General features: G+C 50.2%; 1 long non-coding RNA gene and 1 gene segment (V, D, J or C); one reads left to right on the top strand and one right to left on the bottom strand.

Moving 5' to 3' along the window:
* Positions 1-21,365, bottom strand: part of LOC142829702 (uncharacterized) — a 191,190-nt gene that overhangs the window by 73,827 nt on the left and 95,998 nt on the right. The window lies entirely within an intron of this gene.
* On the top strand, positions 8,778-9,871 carry LOC106731490 (immunoglobulin kappa variable 4-1-like). The segment is given in 2 exon segments: positions 8,778-8,991; positions 9,170-9,871. Coding segments are annotated over 2 exon segments (357 nt in total).

Below are 21,365 nucleotides of genomic sequence, written 5' to 3' on the forward strand. Positions count from 1 at the left end.
TGTTCCACTCACAGGATGGGTCTCATTGGCATAAAGTCTATTCAGTGTGACCCTGGGGCTGCAGAGGGAAGAGGCATTTACACAGAGCTGCTGCTTTGCATGTTTCCACTCCAGTGAGAGTCCCCTGCTCTCTGGAGCAGATATAAACATGTCACTTCAATTGTTTGTGCTTCTGAGCTCCCCATCTGCCAAGATGATCTCCCAGACTCAGTTTCTCTGGCTCCTTGTGCTCTGCATTCACGGTAAAAGAAGTAACAGGGGAAATTCGCTTAAATAATACCAGGCTGCAGATGCTCAGATTTTCCTGTTCAAGCGATCCTTCCCAGTGGCATTTATTGTGTCACTGCAGGAGCGATATGAGGTGCAGGTTTATAATTAGTTTAAAATTATGAGGTTTGAGTCACTGAATATTTCTTTTTCTTTTAAATGTTTTCTCCCACCCAGACTCCAGTGGGCAGATTGTGCTGACTCAGACTCCAGAATCCCTGGCAGTGTCTCCTGGAGACACAGTCACTATCCGCTGCAAAGCCAGTTCCAGTGTTAGCAATGAGATGGCCTGGTACCAACAGAAATCAGGACAAGCACCTAAGCTCCTCATCTACTACGCTTCCAGCCGTCCGTCTGGGATCCCAGACCGGTTCAGTGGCAGTGGGTCTGGCACCGACTTCACATTCACCATCAGCAGGGTTGAAGCGGACGATGCCGGAGATTATTACTGTCAGCAGCATTACACCACCCCTCTCGCACAGTGATACAGACCAGCACAAAAACCCTGCTCTGTAGAGTTTCAGATTCTTTCTCACAACATTTCAGCTGCTTCCTCTGTAGCATCCTGGTGCCGCCCTCTGCCACTCTCCACACAGGTTGGGTGTGCGCCAGATTTGGGTCCCGTCCCTCTTCACTCCAGAACTTAGCCCTTTTAAGGGCTCCATGTGCTTCTGTCCTTTTCTCTCAGCTGCCATTGCTCCCATGCCACTAACAGAGAAGACAGAGAGAGAGAGCTACTCCAGCTTTATAAGGCATCCTGAGGGACACAGCAACAGTCTAATCCACATGCTCAAATGCTAGCAACTGGAGATTCCCATTTTCATTTAAAATCTCTAACAGATCCCCAACTCCCCCTCTCAGCCCCAGTCGCTGGAGCTGCCCCCAGGATGAATTCTGGGTCCCATTTTTCCCATCACAGGTGCAGTCATTGGGGTGGTGGGTACTAGAACAGGAGGGGAATAAACTCAGCAATCACTAGACCTGAGCTCTGGTCCATCTGCGGTACGTAGCTGCCTTCCAAATGGTCTGTGGACAGTCTCAGCCCCCCCCCTTTTTTTTCCCACATCAGGGAGCTTATGCTGGAATTCCAGCTTTGTGCCCCCTAATGAGGTTAGATCATCATCACCAGCTTCCCTCTGGGAGTGAGTGGGAGAAGCTCTGAGCCTTTCCACCAGATTTGGCTCATTGGGAAGAAGCGGAGGCAGAAGCAGCTAAGCACACTGCTGCTCCCCCTCTCCCTTCCTGAGTTGTGGGAACAGCAGTGCAAGGATGCACAGGCTGGGGGATTTCCCTGCTGCTCCCATTAGCCATGAGGATGTGTCTGGGTCAGTGTCTGGGAGCAGCACAGGGCATGAAAGCAAGTCCCCACCTTCCCCTCATGTCCAGAATCTGCACCCCACTCCACTCACGCACCCTCCCTCCAAGACCCTGCACGTCTCACCTGCTCTTGCACCTTTCCCTCTGGCCACACGCTGCACCTTCCCTTGCTTTTTCCCCCTCTCCCTGGCCAGACTCCTTACTCCCAGCCTGCTCCTGCCCAGACCTCACACGCTCACCCCTCTACTCCCCACTTCCTGCCCAGATCCTGCACCCCTATCCTTATCCCACTTGTTGGCAGCCCTGTCCCACACACTGAACCTCTCACTGTCAGTGGCAGTGGGTCTGGAAGTGGCTACACCGATTACACTCTCACAATCAGTGCTGCTCAAGCTGAAGATGCTGCAGATCACACCTGACAGCATTATTACAGCAGACCCCAGCCCTAGTGATACTGACCAGCACAAAAACCTCCCGCCTGTTAGCTCTAGCGCTCACACTCTGCTGTGACAGATGTTTCCCATAGATCACTCACACATCCTGGAGGCCCTGCACAGCAACCAATGGGCTGAAAAACCACCCATGCCCAGCACCTTCAGGACCTTGTTTGGAGCAAATCTTTGCACAAATCACAGCCAACAACCTGGACCAACCTGAGCCTTGGCTGCCCTTGCTCTGGGGAACTCAATCTGATCTGGGCCTACGTCAGCCTGGGCTTGGGCAATAGCCAATGATGCATGAGGCCAAAAGGAGTTGCCCACAGTCATCCAGCTTTTCCAGCCCCTTGCTGTACCACACCTCTGCCCATCTGCTACCTTAGAGTACGTCTCTACAGCAAAGTTATTTTGCAATGACAGCCCTTATTTCGAAATAACTTTACTAGCGTCTACACAGCCAAACCGCTATTTCAAAATTAATTCAAAATAGCAGAGCACATATTTCGAATTTCGTAAACCTCATTTCACGAGGAGTAAAGCCAAATTCGAAATAGCTATTTTGAAATAAGTGCTGTGTAGACACTTACATTGAAATAGGGGGCCTCCAGCCTTCCCTGGGTGGCCTGGTGGCCACTCCAGCCTCAACCAAGAACACTCCTCACCCTCCTCCACCCCCCCGGAACTCTTAAAGAGGCAGACTCGGGCCACAGTGCCTGTGCCAGCTCCAAGCCTGTCAGCCCAGAGCCAGCAGTCATTGCCCCTGACCCAGTGGCTCCAAAATATGAGCCAGCAAGCCACTGGCAGCCAGCCCTCCACCACTCCCCAGGAGCAGTCTGCCAGCTCCCAGGAACATGCCAGGGCCCGGAGAAGGTGGGCGCCTTCCTGGTCCAGGGTGGAGATCATGGATCTTATTCACGTTTGGGGGGGATGCCCCCAACATCCATGATCTCTGCACTAGATGAAGGAACACGGCCGTCTGTAGCAGGATAGCTGCCAGCCTGGCCACCAAAGGCCACATGCGAACCCAGGAGCAGGTTTGAATGAAAATCAAGTTGGTCTGGTGAGACCCCCAGCCCTGAGCTTCCCCTCCCCCTTCTTCCCCTTGCTTCCCCCTTCCAGCTCCCTCCTCCCAGGTTTCCCCCTCCCCTCTCCCACCCTCTCTCTTCCCCTCTCCTGCCTCCTTTCCCCAGTCTCACCAGAGTTTCATTTGCCCCCCCCCCCGTTTTGTTAAATAAAGAGAGTTTGTGTTCATGAGAATACATGTATTTTATTTGACATCAGGAAGAGGGGGTTAGGGAGGAGTAAGTGGAAGGACGTAAGGGAGGAAGAGGCACAAGCCCCCAGTGGGGCAGACCAGGGAGGCTCTTAGAGCTCCTCAGGGTGGAAGCTCTTCCGCAGGGCCTCCTGGATACTGACAGCCCCCCAATAGACTTCCCGGATGGCAGCCTTCAGAAAGTGCAGCCAGGCTCGCAGCAACACGTCCATGAGAAGCACCAGAGTGCCCAGGGGCAGCTCTGGCTCCATGTTGCAGAGCACTGTGGTGTCCCAAGTGAGGGCAACCAGAGCACGCACAGAGACAATGCTTTGCTGTCCCTCATCGAGGTAGGCAAGCAAGCAAGCAGGGAAACCTGAGAACTGTCTGTCAGGGTGGTGGGGGGAGGGTTCCTTTAAGCACAGGCCTCAGATAGCCTCAGGCAGCAGCCACACAAAATAACTCCTGATCTGACGTCCTGTGGGACCTGGATCTGGCCGGCCTTAAATGCGATTCAGCGTTCACTCGGTGTGGATGCGCTATTTCGAAATAGCAACATGCTATTTCAAAATGCATTTTGTGTGTAGACACGTTATTTCAAAATAAGCTATTTCGAAATAACGCTGTACTGAAGACATACCCTTAGAGAATTGTGGGCCCCAGTTCTCTCTAACCAGCATTGGGTTCATTCTTCTACTGGCCTACAACTACTACTAAACCAGGAGGCAATTGGCCAGAGATAGCAACACATCTACTGGGATCCAGCCAGGACAACTGAGGGCAAAGACATTTTAAGTCAAGAAGGATGGAGGAAAATAGAAGCAGCATGAAATAGAAAAACCCAGGAAAGAGAGACTGGGAAAGTTTAGGAGATGATCTAATCCAGGGTTTCCCAACCTATGGATCAGGACCCAAATATGGGTCACCAGTACATTTCAAAAGGGTTGCCAAGTGTCTCCCCAGGTGGCTCTGCCCCCTCTCTTCCCCCCGTTTTTGAACTGCCTTGAGTCACCAAGTCTTCCTAAATTGTCAAAATGGGTCCCCATCTGGAAAAGGTTGGGAACCACTGATATAGACAAATAAAAGGATCAATAAGTTGAAAGGAAATCCAACCCCCACCTTCCTATTATAGAAACTTACCCATGTGTCTCATACCAAACCACAGGGGAAAGATACTCATGACTCTCACAATTACCCCTCACTATCAACTGAGTCACCTAGAGCAGAAACACGAAACCATAGAAGATGATTGGCCATGTCGAACTAGGACAGTGTGTTTTATCTGTAATGACTCTATCATGGATAATACACTACACTATCCCGCCCCACAGCACAGCTACACAGGAAAGATCTGTTTCTAAAGGTCACGTGCAAGTCATTCCATATTCCATGGAAAGACACAGGAAAATGTTCTCCCAGAGCCCTCTCCCCACTTCGTGGGCAAAAGCCTGCACTGCATTGAGCTGTGAAAACAATAAGCAGATTTTCATAGCCACTTGTTGTGTTGCTGACGCCCAACAAGCCAGTGTAAAGAAATAACATGCAATTTCTGTTACAAACAACAGATCTGGCTTCTTTTTATTTGCCTTCAGTGTTTCACTTAAAAAAAATTTCTGCATAACCATGTGGGCTAAAAAATGACTTTTTCTTACAATTAAAATACATTCTCACCTAATCACATGACTTCACCAGCTGGGGCTTTATAAATAACACAAAAATCACAACTTTTGCCCACCTTACAGCCTTCTGTGCAGGGCAAACACTCAGGTTTGAGCGAACATATTGTCATGACACAGACCCCAGAACTTTGGCAGTGTCTCCGGGAAACAATGTTGCTATCAACTGCAAAGTCGGTTCAGCCATTTACAATAATATGGTCTGGTGGCTTGAGGACATTCAGTACGAATCTCCCCCCAGTGGCTGGGGATGGGTTTCTAGACCGATACGGATCCTCTGCATCAATTAGGCAAAATCCACCTGGGAATGTAAAAGCACTTTACAAATACTAATCAATGATGTCCAAGTATCCCTTAGCCGTGTGCCCAGTGTGCATCACCCTCCCTGTTATGCAGACAGGGAAGAGAAGTTACAGAGATTTATGGCCTGATTCCATGGCCATTGAAATCAATAGGAATTTTGCCTGTGATGCCTAGAGGAGCAGGGTTGGGTGGACAGGGTAGTGTCTTGCAGCTGTTGCTAGTGTTCACTGTTTTTAATGAAGACAGAGAGTACTGAATATATCACAGGACTGGGTCTGCAGGAGCATCCCCTTGAAGAACCTGGACATTCTACCATGTTCTGAGCCTCTGTTCAATGTTGCCTTGCTTAGCAGTTTAATTGCTGTTAAAAAGACAATTGAAAATCTGGCAAAGCCAGGCTAGGGAGATTTCCAAGAAAAGAAAAGGTGTCTGATCCAGAATAACCCAAAACAGATGGGGGTGATGCTCTCTTTTTGTTTGTTCTTATACTCAGCTTTTATCCTTTCCTTTATGCTCCACCCACAGCATGGATCTCATAGGTGTAAAGTCTATTAAACGTGGCCCTGGGGCTGCAGAGGGAAGGGACATTTACTCAGAGCTGCTGCTTTGCATATTTCCACTCCAGTGACAGTCCCCTGTAGTTAAGAGCAGATATAAACATGTCACTTGAACCGTTTGTGCTTCTGAGCGCCACATCTGCCAAGATGATCTCCCAGACTCAGTTTCTCTGGCTCCTTGTGCTCTGCATTCAGGGTAAGAGAAATAACAAGGGAAATTATCTTAAAAATTATAAAATGTCACTAGGCTGCAGATGCCCAGAGTTTCCCCCTCAAGCAATGATTCCCAGGGGCATTCATAGTGTTAGTGCATGAGAGATACAAGATGCAGCTTTGTAATTAGTTGAAAAACTTATGAGATTTGTGTCACTGCATATTTCCTTTCCTTTTCAATGTTTTCTCCCATCCAGACTCCAGTGGGCAGATTGTGCTGACTCAGACTCCAGAATCCTTGGCAGTGTCTCCTGGAGACACAGTCACTATCCGCTGCAAAACCAGTTCCAGTGTAGGCAGCAACATGAACCTGTACCAGCAGAAATCAGGACAAGCTCCTAAACTCCTTATCTACGACGTTTCTAACCGTCCCTCTGGGATCCCAGACCGGTTCAGTGGCAGTGGGTCTGGCACTGACTTCACATTCACCATCAGCAGGGTTGAAGCGGGTGATGCTGGAGATTATTACTGTCAGTATTACTACGGTACCTCTCTCACACAGTGATACAGACCAGCACAAAAACCTCCCTGCTCTGTAGAGTTTCTTTCTCTCACTCACAGTATTTCAGCTGCTTCCTCTGTAGCTTCCTGGCACCGGTGCTTCTGCAAGGCTGCCCACAGGCGGAGTGTGTGTCAGAGTTGGGTCCCTTCCCTCTTCACTCCAGAACTTAGTCCTTCCAGAGGCTCCCTCCCATCATGTGGTTCAGCCCTTTTCTCTCAGCTGCCATTGCTCCCCTACCGCTTACAGGGATCTGATCTTATGGGCTGCATCCAGCTTCCTCTGGACAGCAGCTGACAATGCTAATACCTTTGTACTGAGCTGAGAAATCAGACAGAGATCTGTACTCCAGCTTCCCACAGCACCCTGAGTGACACTGCAAGAGTCTACTCCATGTCCTCCGATATTAGCAACTGGAGGGCTGCCATTTTGATTTGAAATGGTTAATGGGCCACAAGTATCTTTCTCAGCCCCAGGCCCCATCCCCACTCCACCTTTTCCCACCTCATTTTAAGAGGGATAAGGGAACTTTCAGAAAAGGCTTTATTTTCCGAAAGATCTGCGTCTAGACTGGCGCTTTTTACTGGCAAAGCTCCGAGCCGGAAAAAAGCGGCAGGCATTTTTATGCTAACGAAGCAGGGGCATTTAAATCCCCACTTCATTTGCAATTGCGATAGGTCTAATTTGCATCCCTTTTACGAAAAAGGGATGCAGTCTAGACATAGCCGTTCAGTAGCAGTTAGAGGATAGCCTGGTTCCAAGGAACGTTTATTCCCCCATTTCTCCATGTCATTCTCCCTCTGCAGCCAGCGAATAACCAAGAGAAAATCTGACCAAAATCACTCCTGCTGGAAATCTGTAACTTAAAAAAAAAGAAAAGAAAAGAAAACAAAACCCTTAAAAAATAGTCTTGCAACACCTTAGGAACTAAGAAAACATGTAGATGGTATCATGGGCATTTGTGGGCACAGCCCACTTCATTAGATGAATGATGTTAAGAGGTCCAGTTTCCAAATAAACAGCAATGAAAGACAAGGGGTGGAGGGAAGAGAAGAAAAAAGCAAAAAAGGGGAAAAAATTGTAAATTAGAGTGTCCATGCTAAATGAAGTTGATAGACTGCGCAGAGACACAATATTCACTCTCTCTCCCACCACCTTGTGAATTATCAGGCTGCAATTTATATTCAGAATCAGCCAGGAAAAGATGCAAACAAATATTTCCATTCACTGCATTGCTCATCTCCAGGTATTGATTTAATTCATTCAGACTCCGGAGGAAGAGTAGGAGGGCAGGACACTACAGAACTCTTGGCAGGGTCTCCCCTGAAGATACAGCCATTGCAATGGCAGTGAGTAGAAATCCCATTTACCCTCTTTACCCTCATAACCAACAGTGTTGAAGCTGAAGATACTGTTGGCAGCCAGGCTAGCACCTCCCACTCATTGTGAGTCTTCTCCCCACAAACCTCCCTGGGCTGCTGGGTGATTTGCTCATTAAAACATCTTCTCTGACACTGAATCTGCTCAACAGCTGCTCCTCCAGCTGCAGCCTCAATAACCCGTCAGCCCCAAAAGGGTAAGCAAAGGCTTTTGCCTACCTCTCTGAGGCCACTAGGGGGAGGAGAGTCTAACAGTTCAGAGCACAGAGCTTAACCCATGGTTCCTTTTTCAGTTAGGTAAGGGTATGTCTGCACTGTGGGTTGAAGTCGAATTACGATACACAGCTTTAGCTATGTTAATGGCATAGCTGAAGTCGAAGTAGTTATTCCGAACTATCTGTACGCCTCGTGGAACGAGGCGTACAGATAGATCGGAATGGCTATGTAGTTCGAACTATCTAGCCCGTGACGCGTGTAGCCGCGCGTCACGGGGTTCGCACTAGCCGGCTTTTTAAAATGGCGGAGCCGGCTTTATGCTAATGAAGCCCGGGAAATTCAAATCCCGGGCTTCATTAGCAAGTTCGGTATGCATACATTACCACGCTAGTTCGAACTAGCGGGGTAGTGTAGACATACCCAAAGAAAGAACAAGACAAGAAGAGAGAAGGGCAGCTTTAACTATCACGGCTGTCTCCAGAGGCAGAGCAGCAGATTCACACACTCCACATCAGGCAAGCCAGGCTTTGGAACTTTCCCTGGAATGAAAGGGTGTCTGATCCTGAGCAATGGACGGGGTGCGGCTCTCTCTTTTTGTTTCTTCCCCATCCCCAGCTTTTACCCTTTTCTTTATGCTCCACTCAGGGGATGGGTCTCATGGATCTAAAGTCTATTCAATGTGACCCTGTGTTGGCAGAGGGAAGGGACATTTACACAGAGCTGCTGCTTTGCATATTTCCACTCTAGTGACAGTCCCTTGCTCTCTGGAGCAGATATAAACATGTCACTTTAACTGTTTCTGCTTCTGAGCTCCACATCTGCCAAGATGATCTCCCAGACTCAGTTTCTCTGGCTCCTTGTGCTCTGCATTCATGGTAAGAGAAATAAGAGCAGAAATTAGCTTAAATACCAGGCTGCAGCTGCTCAGATTTTCTTGCTCAAGCGATCCTTCCCAGTGGTGTTTACGGTGTGTGTGAAGGAGGGATACAAGGTGCAGATTTGTAATCAGTTAAAAATTACGAAGTTTTCTTTTCAATGTTTTCTCCCATCCAGACTCCAGTGGGCAGATTGTGCTGACTCAGACTCCAGAATCCCTGGCAGTGTCTCCTGGAGACACAGTCACTATCCGCTGCAAAGCCAGTTCCAGTGTAAGCAACAACATAGCCTGGTACCAACAGAAATCAGGACAAGTTCCTAAGCTCCTCATCTACTACGCTTCCACCCGTCAATCTGGGGTCCCAGACCGGTTCAGCGGCAGTGGGTCTGGCACCGACTTCACATTCACCATCAGCCGGGTTGAAGTGGATGATGCTGGAGATTATTACTGTCAGAAGCATTACGGCACCCCTCTCACACAGTGATACAGACCAGCACAAAAACCTCCCTGCTCTGTAGAGTTTCTTTCTCTCACTCACAGTATTTCAGCTGCTTCCTATGTAGCATCCTGCTGCTGCCCTCTACAAGTCTCCACACAGGCTGGTTATGTGCCAGATTTGGGCCCCTTCCGTCTTCCCTCCAGAACTTAGCCCTTTCAGATGCTCCCTCCCACCATGGGCTTCAGCCCTTTTCTCTCAGCTGCCATTGCTCCCCTACCACTAACAGAAGATAGAGAGAGATCTCTACTCCAGCTTTATAAAGCATCCTGAGGGACACAGCAACAGTCTAACCCATGTGCTCCAATGCTAGCAACTGGAGACTCCCATTTTGATACATCATTTTTACCGGGTCCCCAAGTTCCCCCTTCTCAGCCCCCGGCCTCACCCCTGCTCCAACTTTTCCCACCCCAATGCTCCTTTCCAACCCCACTTCCTCCTATATCCACTCCACCCCTCCCATCGTGGCCCCACTCCACCTGACCTCTCCCTGCCCTGCTCCATCCCCACCCCACCTCTTCCTGTCCCTGTGTGATGGCGCGTCGGGTTTTCCCCCAACTCCTGCACCCCCGTAATGGCACGAACAGACTCCACCAGCCAGTAGAATAGAGGGTGTTTATTGCTTCTCCAGGATACAGCACAGAATAGATTTAATCTGGTTACAGGGCAGGCCTAGGTTGCCTCAGCCCCCCTTGAGATGGGGGAGACTGGCCCCCTAAATACCAGCCTCTTGCTTAGGCTGCTTCCTCCATGATACCAGACAGAAACTGCCCAACTTCCAGCCCTGCCCCCCAGGTAAGGGCTGCACTCCACCTTCCTCCCTTTGTTCCTCTCCCTGGGAGGTAACCAGTAGAACAGGTTGCCTACTTGACCCATCAGCTCCTCTGCTGGGCCGTGGTACAGACAGTAGCTAGTGGGGGTCACCCACAGCCCAAGCCTAGCAACCAGCAAGGTACCAACACTAGATCACACCCTGCTACAGCCCTTTCCATCCAACCTGCCCCACTCCTCCAAGCATCCCCACCCACACTTTACCCCTTCATCACAGCAGTTCCTATATGCCACTGAACAGCTCTTCCTTGGTATGCAGGAGGCCTGGAGGAGGAGAGGAAGGAGTTGAACAGTAGGGCCCACAGGTCTCCTGGAGTATCCTTGCAGACCTGCAGGCATCCATTCTGCTGCTACTCTTCTCCCTCCCTCAGTTGTGGGAACAGCTGTGCAAGGATGCGCGGCCAGGGGGATTTCCCCGCTTCTCCACTGGCTCGGAGGATGTGCAAGAGACACGGTGTCTGGGAGAAGCACAGGGCATGAAAGCAAGTCCCCATCTTCCCCTCATGTCCAGAATCTGTACCCCACTCCTCTCACACACCCTGCTGCCAACACCCTGTGCCTCTAACCTGCTCATGCACCCTCCATTGCTCCTGCAGCCTTCCCCCTGGCCACCACTGCACCTTCCTTTGCAAGAATTTGCCCTCTGCCACCGGCCAGAAACCCTACGCCCAGCCTGCTCCTCTGCCTTAGCTCCTGCCCAGACCTCACATACTCATCCCCTGCTGCGCCCTACCTCCCATGCAGAACGTGCATCCTTACCCCCCTTCTACTCCCCACTTCCTGCCCAGATCATGCACCCACATCCTTACCCCACGTGTTGGCAGCCCTGTCCCACACACTGAACCCCTCATTTTGTCCCCACCCTAGGATCTTCAAAATCCACTAAGACTGGAACCCCAGAAGAGTAAATCTGGCCTATGGGAAGCCCTGAACCTCAGTTCTCCCTGTCCCTACCTCTCCCCCTGGAGACTACAGCCATCGCAGTGCCAGTGGGTAGAGATCTGATTGCACTTCACCCGCCCCATCAACAGTGTCCAAGATGAAGGTCCTCTTATCAGCCAGGCTAGTGCTTCCCCTCTCACCATGAGACTTCTCGCCACAAACTTTCCCTAAGATGCTCTGTGGCTTTGCTCATTAACATTTCTCTGACACAGAATCTTCTCAACAGCTATATAAATGTAGCTGTGTTAGTCTGCTGTAGCTGAAGCAAAATACAGGACTATGTAGCACTTTAAAGACTAACCAGATGGAGTAACTCTAGTTATCTTACCCATTACAAAGATAGCTTCCTCAATTATCACCTCTAATATCATTAGCTCACAGACATTTACCTTCCCTTCCCCCCCCCCCCCCGCATCCCTCTTCTGTTCTGAAATTTGATTTGTCCTTTTCATATGTGTTCTCTTTTTTTAATTGTATCCTTTGGTATATATGGTTGTGACTATTTTCTTCCATTATTTGATCTGAGGAAGTGGGTCTGGCCCACAAAAGCTCATCATCTAAAATACCATCTGGTTAGTCTTTAAAGTGCTACATAGTCCTGTATTTTGCTTCTCAACAGCTGATATTCCCGCAGCAGGGTCTCTGAACACCACTACGGGGTGGAGAGCCTAAGAATTCAGAGCACAGAGCTTAATCGTTCCTTTTTTCCAGTTCAGTGACTGTGCAGCGCACTAGACATCATCAATGGGAAAGAAGAAATTGGTGCATGAAGAGTCGACGGGGGCTCTTTGCTAGTGACTAGAAACAACACTCAATTCCAGAGCAGAGTCCACAGACACTGATCACTATGCTGCTCCCAGAGAACAGGCATCCTAGGGAAAGCATGGTGGGTAGAGCGGGTCTAGGGAAGAGAGAAAGAAAGAGCAGGAGAGGAAAAGAAAAGGGCAGCTTTCAATTCCACGGCTGTCTGCAGAGGCAGAGCAGCAGATTTATCTACTCCACATCAATGGCATTTGAATCCCAGCACGTCCGGGTGGTTTCCTGCCATTCCATGTACACTCCCTGTCATCTTACTAAATGACAACGATTATTTAAATCGACGCTTCATTTGGGTATGTCTAGTAAACAAATCTACATGGCTCTGGCGACAGAGCCCTGTGTTCTAGACATACCCTTGGTGTTCTCTTGTTCTTCTATTAGGGGAACTAATAAATAACTTTTCTTTATTCACCCTCTCCACACCACTCATGATTTTATAGACCTCTATCATATCCCCCCTCACTCTCCTCTTTCCTGAACTGAAAAGTCCCAGTCTCTTTAATCTCTATTTATACCCGTTCCAAACCCCTAATCATTTTAGTTGCCCTTTTTGGAACCATTTCCAAGGCCAAAATATCTTTTTTGAGGTGAGGAGACCACATCTGTACACAGTATTCAAGATGTGGGCGTACTATAGTTTTACACAGCGGCAGTACGATATTCTGTGTCTTATTTTCTATCCCTTCCTTAATAATTCCAAGGGATAGAAATAATAATTCGCACAGTGTATGGAAGTTTTCAGAGACCTATCCACGATAACTCCAAAAAGGTGTCTGATCCTGAGGATGAAGTAGAGCTCTCTCTTTTTGTTTCTTCTCTACCCCAGCTTTTATCCTTTTCTTTATGCTCCACTCAGGAGATGGGTCTCATGGATCTAAAGTCTATTCAATGTGACCCCAGGGCTGCAGAGGGAAGGGATATTTACACAGAGCTGCTGCTTTGCATATTTCCACTCTAGTGACAGTCCCTTGCTCTCTGGAGCAAATATAAACATGTCACATTAACTGTTTCTGCTTCTGAGCTCCACATCTGCCAAGATGATCTCCCAGACTCAGTTTCTCTGGCTCCTTGTGCTCTGCATTCATGGTAAGAGAAATAAGAGCGGAAATAACCTTAAATACCAGACTGCAGATGCTCAGATTTTCTTATTCAAGTAGTCCTTCCCAGTGGCATTTATTGTGTCTTTGAAGGAGGGTTACAAGGTGCAGCTTTGTAATGAGTTAAAAAGTACGAGGTTTGAGTCACTGGATATTTCCATTTCTTTTAAATATTTTCTCCCATCCAGGTTCCAGTGGGCAGATTGTGATGACTCAGACTCCAGAATCCTTGGCAGTGTCTCCAGGAGACACAGTTACTATCCGCTGCAAAGCCAGTTCCAATGCTGGCAGTGAGATGTCCTGGTATCAACAGAAATCAGGACAAGCTCCTACGCTCCTCATCTATGGAGCTTCCACCCGTCAATCTGGGGTCCCAGACCGGTTCAGCGGCAGTGGGTCTGGCACCGACTTCACATTCACCATCAGCAGATTTGAAGCGGGTGACGCTGGAGATTATTACTGTCAGCAGGATTACAGCTTCCCTCTCACACAGTGATACAGACCAGCACAAAAACCTCCCTGCTCTGTAGAGTTTCAGATTCTCACTCACTATATTTCAGCTGCTTCCTCTGTAGCATCCTGGTGCCGCCCTCTGCCATGCTCCACAGAGGCTGGGTATGTGCCAGATTTGGGTCCCGTCCCTCTTCACTCCAGAACTTAGCCCTTTCAGATGCTCCCTCCCACCACGGGCTTCGGCCCTTTTCTCTCAGCTGCCATTGCTCCCTACCACTAACAGAGAAGACAGAGACAGATCTGTACTCCAGCTTTTTAAAGCATCCTCAGGGACACAGCAATAATCTAACCCATGTGCTCCAATGCTAGTAACTGGAGACTCCGATTTTGATACATCATTTTTACCAGATCTCCACTTCCCCCTTACATCCACTCCACCTGTCCCTCCATGGCCCCACCCCACCTGACCTCTCCCTGCCCTGCTCCATCCCCACCCCACCTCTTCCACTCCCTGCTACAGCCCTCTCCATCCAACCTGACCCATTCCTCCAAGTATTCCCCCCCCCCCTCCACACACACACACTTTCCCCATTCATCCCAGCACTTCCCACATGCCACTGAATTGCAGTTCCTTGGCATGCAGGAGGCCTGGGGAAGGAGAGGAAGGAGTTGAATAGTGGGGCCCAGAGATCTCCAGGAGTATCCTTGCAGACTGGCAGTCGTCCATACACACCAGTTTGAAAAACACTGGCCTCATCCAAACAAGTCAGACAAAGGTGCTGGATGGCTCAGCTTCTTATCTAGCAAAATACAATCATAGATGCAGCTCCCCTTTCGCAGAAGAAACCCCTCAGCAGAACTGAGACTCAGTCATACTATCTACTGTGGAAAACATGGGACCCAGAGCTCTGCATCGGTCCCCCCCAAATAGCAGGGTATCAGATCACAGTGATGAAAACATGTGCAGTCCCTGGAGCTGCCCCCAGGATGAATTCTGGGTCCCATGTTCCCCATCACAGGTGCAGTCATTGGTATGGTGGGTACTGGAGCAGGAGGGGAATGAACACAGCAATCACTAGACCTGAGCTCTGGTCCATCTAATCCAGTGATTCTCCAACTGCTATGCGTAGATTACTACTGGTCCACAGCTGCCTTCCAAGTGGTCTGTAGCCCAAGGTCACCCCCATCTTTCTCCTGCAGCAGGGAGCTTGTGCTGATGCATCAGCCTCCTGCCTGCCCACCCCCGTGAGGTTGGAGTGCCAGCACCGGCTTCCTGCTGGGGGCAGAGGGGAGAAAGCCCTGACCTTGCTCACCGGATCTAGCTGTCAGAGCAACAGCACAGCCGGAAGCAGCTCAGTGTACTGCTGCTACTCTTCTCCCTCCCTCAGTTGTGGGAACAGCAGTGAAAGGATGAGCGGCCTGGGGGATTTCCCTGCTGCTCCCATTGGCCGGGAGGATGTGCCTGAAACATGGTGTCTGGGAGCAGCAGAGCATATGAAAGCAAGTCCCCACCTTCCCCTCATGTCCAGAATCTGTACCTCACTCCTCTCACACACCCTGCTGCCAAGACCCTGCACCTCTAACCTGCTCGTGCACCCTCCATTGCTCCTGCACCCTTCCCCCTGGCCACCACTGCACCTTCCCTTGCAAGAATTTGCCCTTTCCCACCGGCCAGAAAACCTACGCCCAGCCTGCTCCTCTGCCTTACCTCCTGCCCAGACCTCACATAGTCATCCCCTACCTTCCATGCAGAATGTGCATCTTCACCCCCTTCTACTCCCCACTTCCTGCCCAGATCATGCACCCCATCCTTATCCCACTTATTGGCAGCCCTGTCCCTCATTTTGTCCCCATCCCAGAGGCTAGGGGATCTGCAAAATCCACTAACACTGGAACCCCAGAAGAGTAAAGCTCCCCTATGGTAAACCCTGAACCACAGTTCTCCCTGTCCCTTCCTCTGCCCCGGGACACTACAGCCATTGCAGTGCCAGTGGGTAGAGAACTGATTTCACTTCACCCTCCTGATCAACAGTGTCAAAGATGAAGATCCTCTTATTAGCCAGGCCAGTGCTTCCCCTCTCACCATGGATATGTCTACAGTAGCTCGTTAATTTGAGCTAGGTAGGGTAATCAGGGCAACCGAAGTTGCAAATGAAGCCCGGGATTTAAATATCCTGGGCTTTATTTGCATGTTCCTGGGCGCCGCCATTTTTAAATCCCCCTTAGTCCGAACACCATGCCCGCGGCTACATGTGGCACAGACTAGGTAGTTTGAATTAAAGCTCCTAATTCGAACTACCGTTACTACTCATTACCGTTACTCCTCTATGGTAGTTCGAATTAGGAGCTTTAGTTCGGACTAACGGGGATTTAAAAATGGCGGCGCCCAGGAACATGCAAATGTAGTTTCCAGATATTTAAATCCCGGGCTTCATTTGCAACTCTGGTTGCCCTCATTACCCTACCTAGCTCGAATTAATGAGCTAGTGTAGACATACCCCATGAGACTTCTCACCACAAACTTTCCCTGGGATGCTCTGTGGCTTTGCTCATTAAAATTTCTCTGAGACAGAAGCTTCTCAACACCTGCTATTCCTGCAGCAGCCTCTCTGAACACCACTAGGGGGTGGAGAGTCTAACAATTCAGAGCACAGAGCTTAACCGTTCCTTTTTTCCAGTTCAGTGACTGTGCAGCACACTGGACACCATCAATGGGGAAGAAGAAATTGGTGCATGAAGAGTAGACAGGGGCTCTTTGCTAGTGATTCAATTCCAGAGCCGAATCCACAGACACTGATCACTTTGCTGCTCCCAGAGAACTGGCATCCTAGGGAAAGCAAGGTGGGTGGAGAGGTTCTAGGGAAGAGAGAAAGAAAGAAGAGGAGAGGAAGAGGGAAGGGGCAGCTTTAAATTCCACTGCTGCCTCCAGAGGCAGAGCAGCAGACTTACACACTCCACATCAATGGCATCTCAATCCCAGCACATCCGGGCGGTTTCCTGTCATTTCATTTACGCTCCCTGTCAGCGTTCAACCCCCAGGGGGCACAGTCTGTGCTGCATTTACCCAAGAGATGCAGCCCATGAAGAGGGGGCAAAGTTAAGATTCTGCCCATATGTGGGTCGGTTCAGCACCCCGGTCAGTTAGAGCGGCCTCTGGGTCTACTGTAATTTACAGCTACCTCTCCAGAGCCCCTGTCACATCCACAACGGCCCCCAGATACGACGTCAGGCCTGGGAAGGTTATTTAGAGGAGCAGTTCCCAACCATGCTGCAGCCCGCTGACCTCTGGCTGCCAGGCTGCAGCGGCTCTAGGGGCCGGGGCTGGGTTCACTGCTCTCACCACAGCAGTTGGGAGAGATGTGCCCTGCCCCACCTCTAAGCTAGCCAGCTCCAGGAAGGAATGGGATCTCTTCCTGGCCATGGAAGAGCCCTTCCCTGCATGGCAGGAGGGCCTGCTGGCCATCTGAGAGGCAGGACAAGAGATGCTTCTCCCTTCAGCTGCAGCAGGATGGAAAGCGCTGGCTGGTGGACCCCAGCCCCAGCCCCTAAAGCCACCGCAATGTGAACAGCAGCACAGGGCTAGGTGAGGGGAGCTGGGCAGGCACTGAGGGCTCCAGGGGTGAGGCTAGTGCCTGGGCGCTCTGGTAGGGTTACCAGGTAGTCTTAAAAACAATACCAGACACACTTGATCAGGGGCCTGGAGGACTGGCCGGGAGGGGAGCGGGGCTGGCCGGGAGAAAGGGGGGGCTGGGAAGGAGACCTGGCAGGAGGGGTTAGGGCAGATTGGGGGAGGGGTGGCCAGCAGGATGCAGAGCTGGTCGGAGCAGGGGAGGGCAGGGGCAGCGAGGCTGGCTGGGAGAGATCAGGGTGGAGGGCAGCCGGCAGGAATTAGAGCTGGTTGCGGGGGGTGCAATGGGGCTGGCTGGGGGAGATCGGAAGAAGGAGGGGAGAACAGGCCGCTGGAAGCAGGTCTGGCAGGGGCAGCAGGGCTGACCGGGGAAGACTGGGAGAAGTGGGGGACAACCAGCCGGTTGAGAGGGGAGCAGGGGGAGAGGAGTGAATCGGCCGGCGGGGAGTGGAACTGACCCAGGCACATGTAGATCCCAGGGCACTGCCCGTCCTGCGCACCATCCTGGCGAACCGAGTCCGGTTGCGGCTCCGCCATGGCTACATCTAGACTGGCCCCTTCTTTGGAAGAGGCATGCTAATTTCTAACTTTGGAATAGGGAAATCCGCGGGGGATTTAAATATCCCCCGCAGGATGTAAATAAACATGGCCGCCGCTTTTTTTCCGGCTTGGGGAAAAGCCGGAAAAGAGCATCCAGACTGGCGCGATCCTCCGGAATAAAGCCCTATTCTGGAGGATCTCTTATTCCTACTTCCCAGTATCCAATAGCAGCGTGCCCAGTGAGCAGACAGGGAAAAGGAGGCACAGAGATTGATGGCCTGATTCCACGGCCATTGAAATCAATAGGAATTTTGCCTGTGATGCCAATGGGAGGAGCATTGGCTGGACAGGGTAGGGTCCAGCAGCTGTTGCTGTGGTTCATTGTTTTTAACAGAGACAGAGAGCACTGAATACATCATAGGACTGGGTCTGCGGGAGCATCCGCTTAAAGAATCTGGACATTCTAACATGTTCTGAGCCTCTGTTCACTGTTGCCTTGCTTAGCAGTTTAATTGCTGTTAAAAAGACCATTGAAAATCTGGCAAGGCCAGGCTAGGGAGATTTCCAAGAAAAGAAAAGGTGTCTGATCCAGAATGACCTTTTTGTTTGTTCCCACCCCACAACTTTTATCCTTTTCTTTATGATCCACTCACAGGATGGGTCTGATGGGTGCAAAGTCTGTTCAATGTGACCCTGGGGCTGCAGAGGGAAGGGACATTTACACAGAGCTGCTGCTTTGCATATTTCCACTCCAGTGACAGTCCCCTGTAGTTAAGAGCAGATATAAACATGTCACTTTAACCGTTTGTGCTTCTGAGCTCCACAGCTGCCAAGATGATCTCCCAGACTCAGTTTCTCTGGCTCCTTGTGCTCTGCATTCAGGGTAAGAGAAATAACAGGGGAAATTAGCTTAAAATTATAAAATGTCACTAGGCTGCAGATGCCCAGAGTTTTCCCCTCAAGCAATGATTCCCAGGGGCAGTCACTGTGTTAGTGAATGAGGGATACAAGATGCAGCTTTGTAATTAGTTGAAAAACTTATGAGATTTGTGTCACTTTATATGGCCTTTCATTTTAAATGTTTTCTCCCATCCAGACTCCAGTGGGCAGATTGTGCTGACTCAGACTCCAGAATCCCTGGCAGTGTCTCCTGGAGACACCGTCACTATCCGCTGCAAAACCAGTTCCAGTGTTGGCAGCTACATGGCCTGGTACCAACAGAAATCAGGACAAGCTCCTAAACTCCTCATCCACAGCGCCTCCACCCGTCCCTCTGGGATCCCAGACCGGTTCAGTGGCAGTGGGTCTGGCACCGACTTCACATTCACCATCAGCAGGGTTGAAGCAAATGATGCTGGAGATTATTACTGTCAGTGTTACTACCGTGGCTCTCTCACACAGTGATACAGACCAGCACAAAAACCTCCCTGCTCTGTAGAGTTTCGTTCTCACACACACAGTATTTCAGCTGCTTCTCTTCTAGCTTCCTGGCACCAGTGCTTCTGCAGCCTTGCAGCGGGGTGGCAGGGTGTATGTTAGACTTGGGTCCCTTCACTTCTTCACTTCAGAACGTAGGCCTTTCAGGTGCTCCCTCCCACTATGCAGTTCAGCACGTTTCTTCCAGCTGCCATTGCTCCCGTACCGCTAACAGGGATCTGCTCTTACTGGCTGCATCCAACTTCCTACCGACAGCGGCTGACAATGCTAATACCTTGTACTGAGCATGAGCACGGCATAGATAGAAGCAGCAAGCGGGGGGAGCAGGAACTGGTGCTGGGGGAGCCAGCTTAAAAAATGGTTCCGCCAGCACTGTCTCTGTGGGGCAGTTGAGACAGGGCACGGGAGGCAGAGCCACATCGCAGCATCCAGCATGAGCCAGGACTGCTACGTCCAAGCTCGCACTATGTCCCAGACTTATCCCTGCTGTGGCTCTGCAGTTTAAATTCAGCAGGGGCTGGGCTGCCCCCTCACCTCTTATAGACTAATCATGCCTTAGCCCACCTGAGCAATTTGCAGTCACTGGAGCTACCCCCAGGATGAATTCTGGGTCCCATTTTGGCCAGCACAGGTTCAGTCAGTGGAGTTTTTGGTGCTAAGGCAGCAGTGGGAGGATTGGAGCAATCACTAGACCTGAGCTGTGGTCGATCCAATCCAACATCACGCTCCAGCACTTCCCCAGAGAAAGATGCAAAAACCCTTCAGAAGCACTTAAAGGAAATCCTGGCTCCTAGGAAAGTTTACCTCTAACAAGACCAGCTCTCCATGGCATTCTCCCTCTGCAGCCAGAGCAAACCCACGAGAAAATCTGACTAAAATCACTCCTGCTGGAAGCACTATGAACTCAGCCTCTATACTCACCCCCTCTCCACCACTTTGTGGATTATTTATCAGGCTGTAATTTATACTCAGAATCAGCAGGCAAAGATGCAAACCAAAATATTTCCAGTCACTCCATTGCTGATCTCTAGGCATTGATTTCATTCATTCAGACTCTGGGGTGCCAGACACAAAAGGATTTTTAGCAGTGTCTCCTCTAAGGCTACAGCTATTGCATTGGTGTAGGCAGAGATCTGATTTCGCTTCACTAGTGTTGAAGCTGAAGATCCTCTTATCAGCTGAGCTAACAACACCTCCCTCTCACTGTGAGACTTCTCACCACAAACTTTCGATGGGCTGCTCTGTCACTTTGCTCATTAAAACACCTTCTCTGACACAGAATCTGCTCAACATCTGGTACCCCATGACCACGTCAACCCCAAAGAGATAACTAAAGGCTTTTGCCTGCCCCTCTGAACATCCCTGGGGGGAGGAGAGTCCAACAATTCAGAGCACAGAGCTTAACCCGTGATTCCCTTTTTTTTATTGTTTAGTGACAGTGCAGCACATTTGATACAACCAATGAAAAAGAAGAAAGTGGTTCGGGAAGGGAAGATGGAGGCTTGTTGCTAGTGACTAGAAACAACACTAGATTCCAGAACAGAGTCGAGAGACATTGATCATCTGGCTGTAGCCTCCGGGGAAACACTGAAGAATCCTGTAGTGCCCTGCCCCCGCACCACCTCTTCAGCTGGAGGGGCTCTAGGGAAGAGAGAAAGAAAGAAGAGGAAAGGAAGAGGGAAGGGGCAGCTTTAAATTCCACTGCTGTCCCCAAAGGCAGAGCAGCGGACTTACACACTCCACATCAATGGCATTTCAATCCCAGCACATCAGGGAGGTTTCCTGTCATTTCTTTTATACTCCATGTCAGCCTATAAACCCCAGGGGGGCAGAGATGCAGCCCATGGGGAGAGGTCAAAGTTTGGATTCTGCCCATACCTGGTTCGCTTTAGCACTCCAATAAGTTAGAAAAGCCCCTGGGTCACCTACAATTTACAGCTGCATCTCCAGAGCCACCTCTCACAAACACAATAGCTCCTCATGCCAGGCGTGAAAAGGTTACTTAGAAGAGACCAATGATGCTCTTTCCTTTCTGTACATAATTCAGTATCCATTGGCCCAAAGAAAGACAGACACCTGGCTTATGGGAGACCCAAGTACAAGGCAAGTTCCAATGTCTATTTCATTAG

The sequence above is a fragment of the Pelodiscus sinensis genome, chromosome 4, assembly GCF_052426305.1.
Source record: "Pelodiscus sinensis isolate ZL-2025 chromosome 4, ASM5242630v1, whole genome shotgun sequence".
NCBI lineage: Eukaryota > Metazoa > Chordata > Testudines > Trionychidae > Pelodiscus > Pelodiscus sinensis.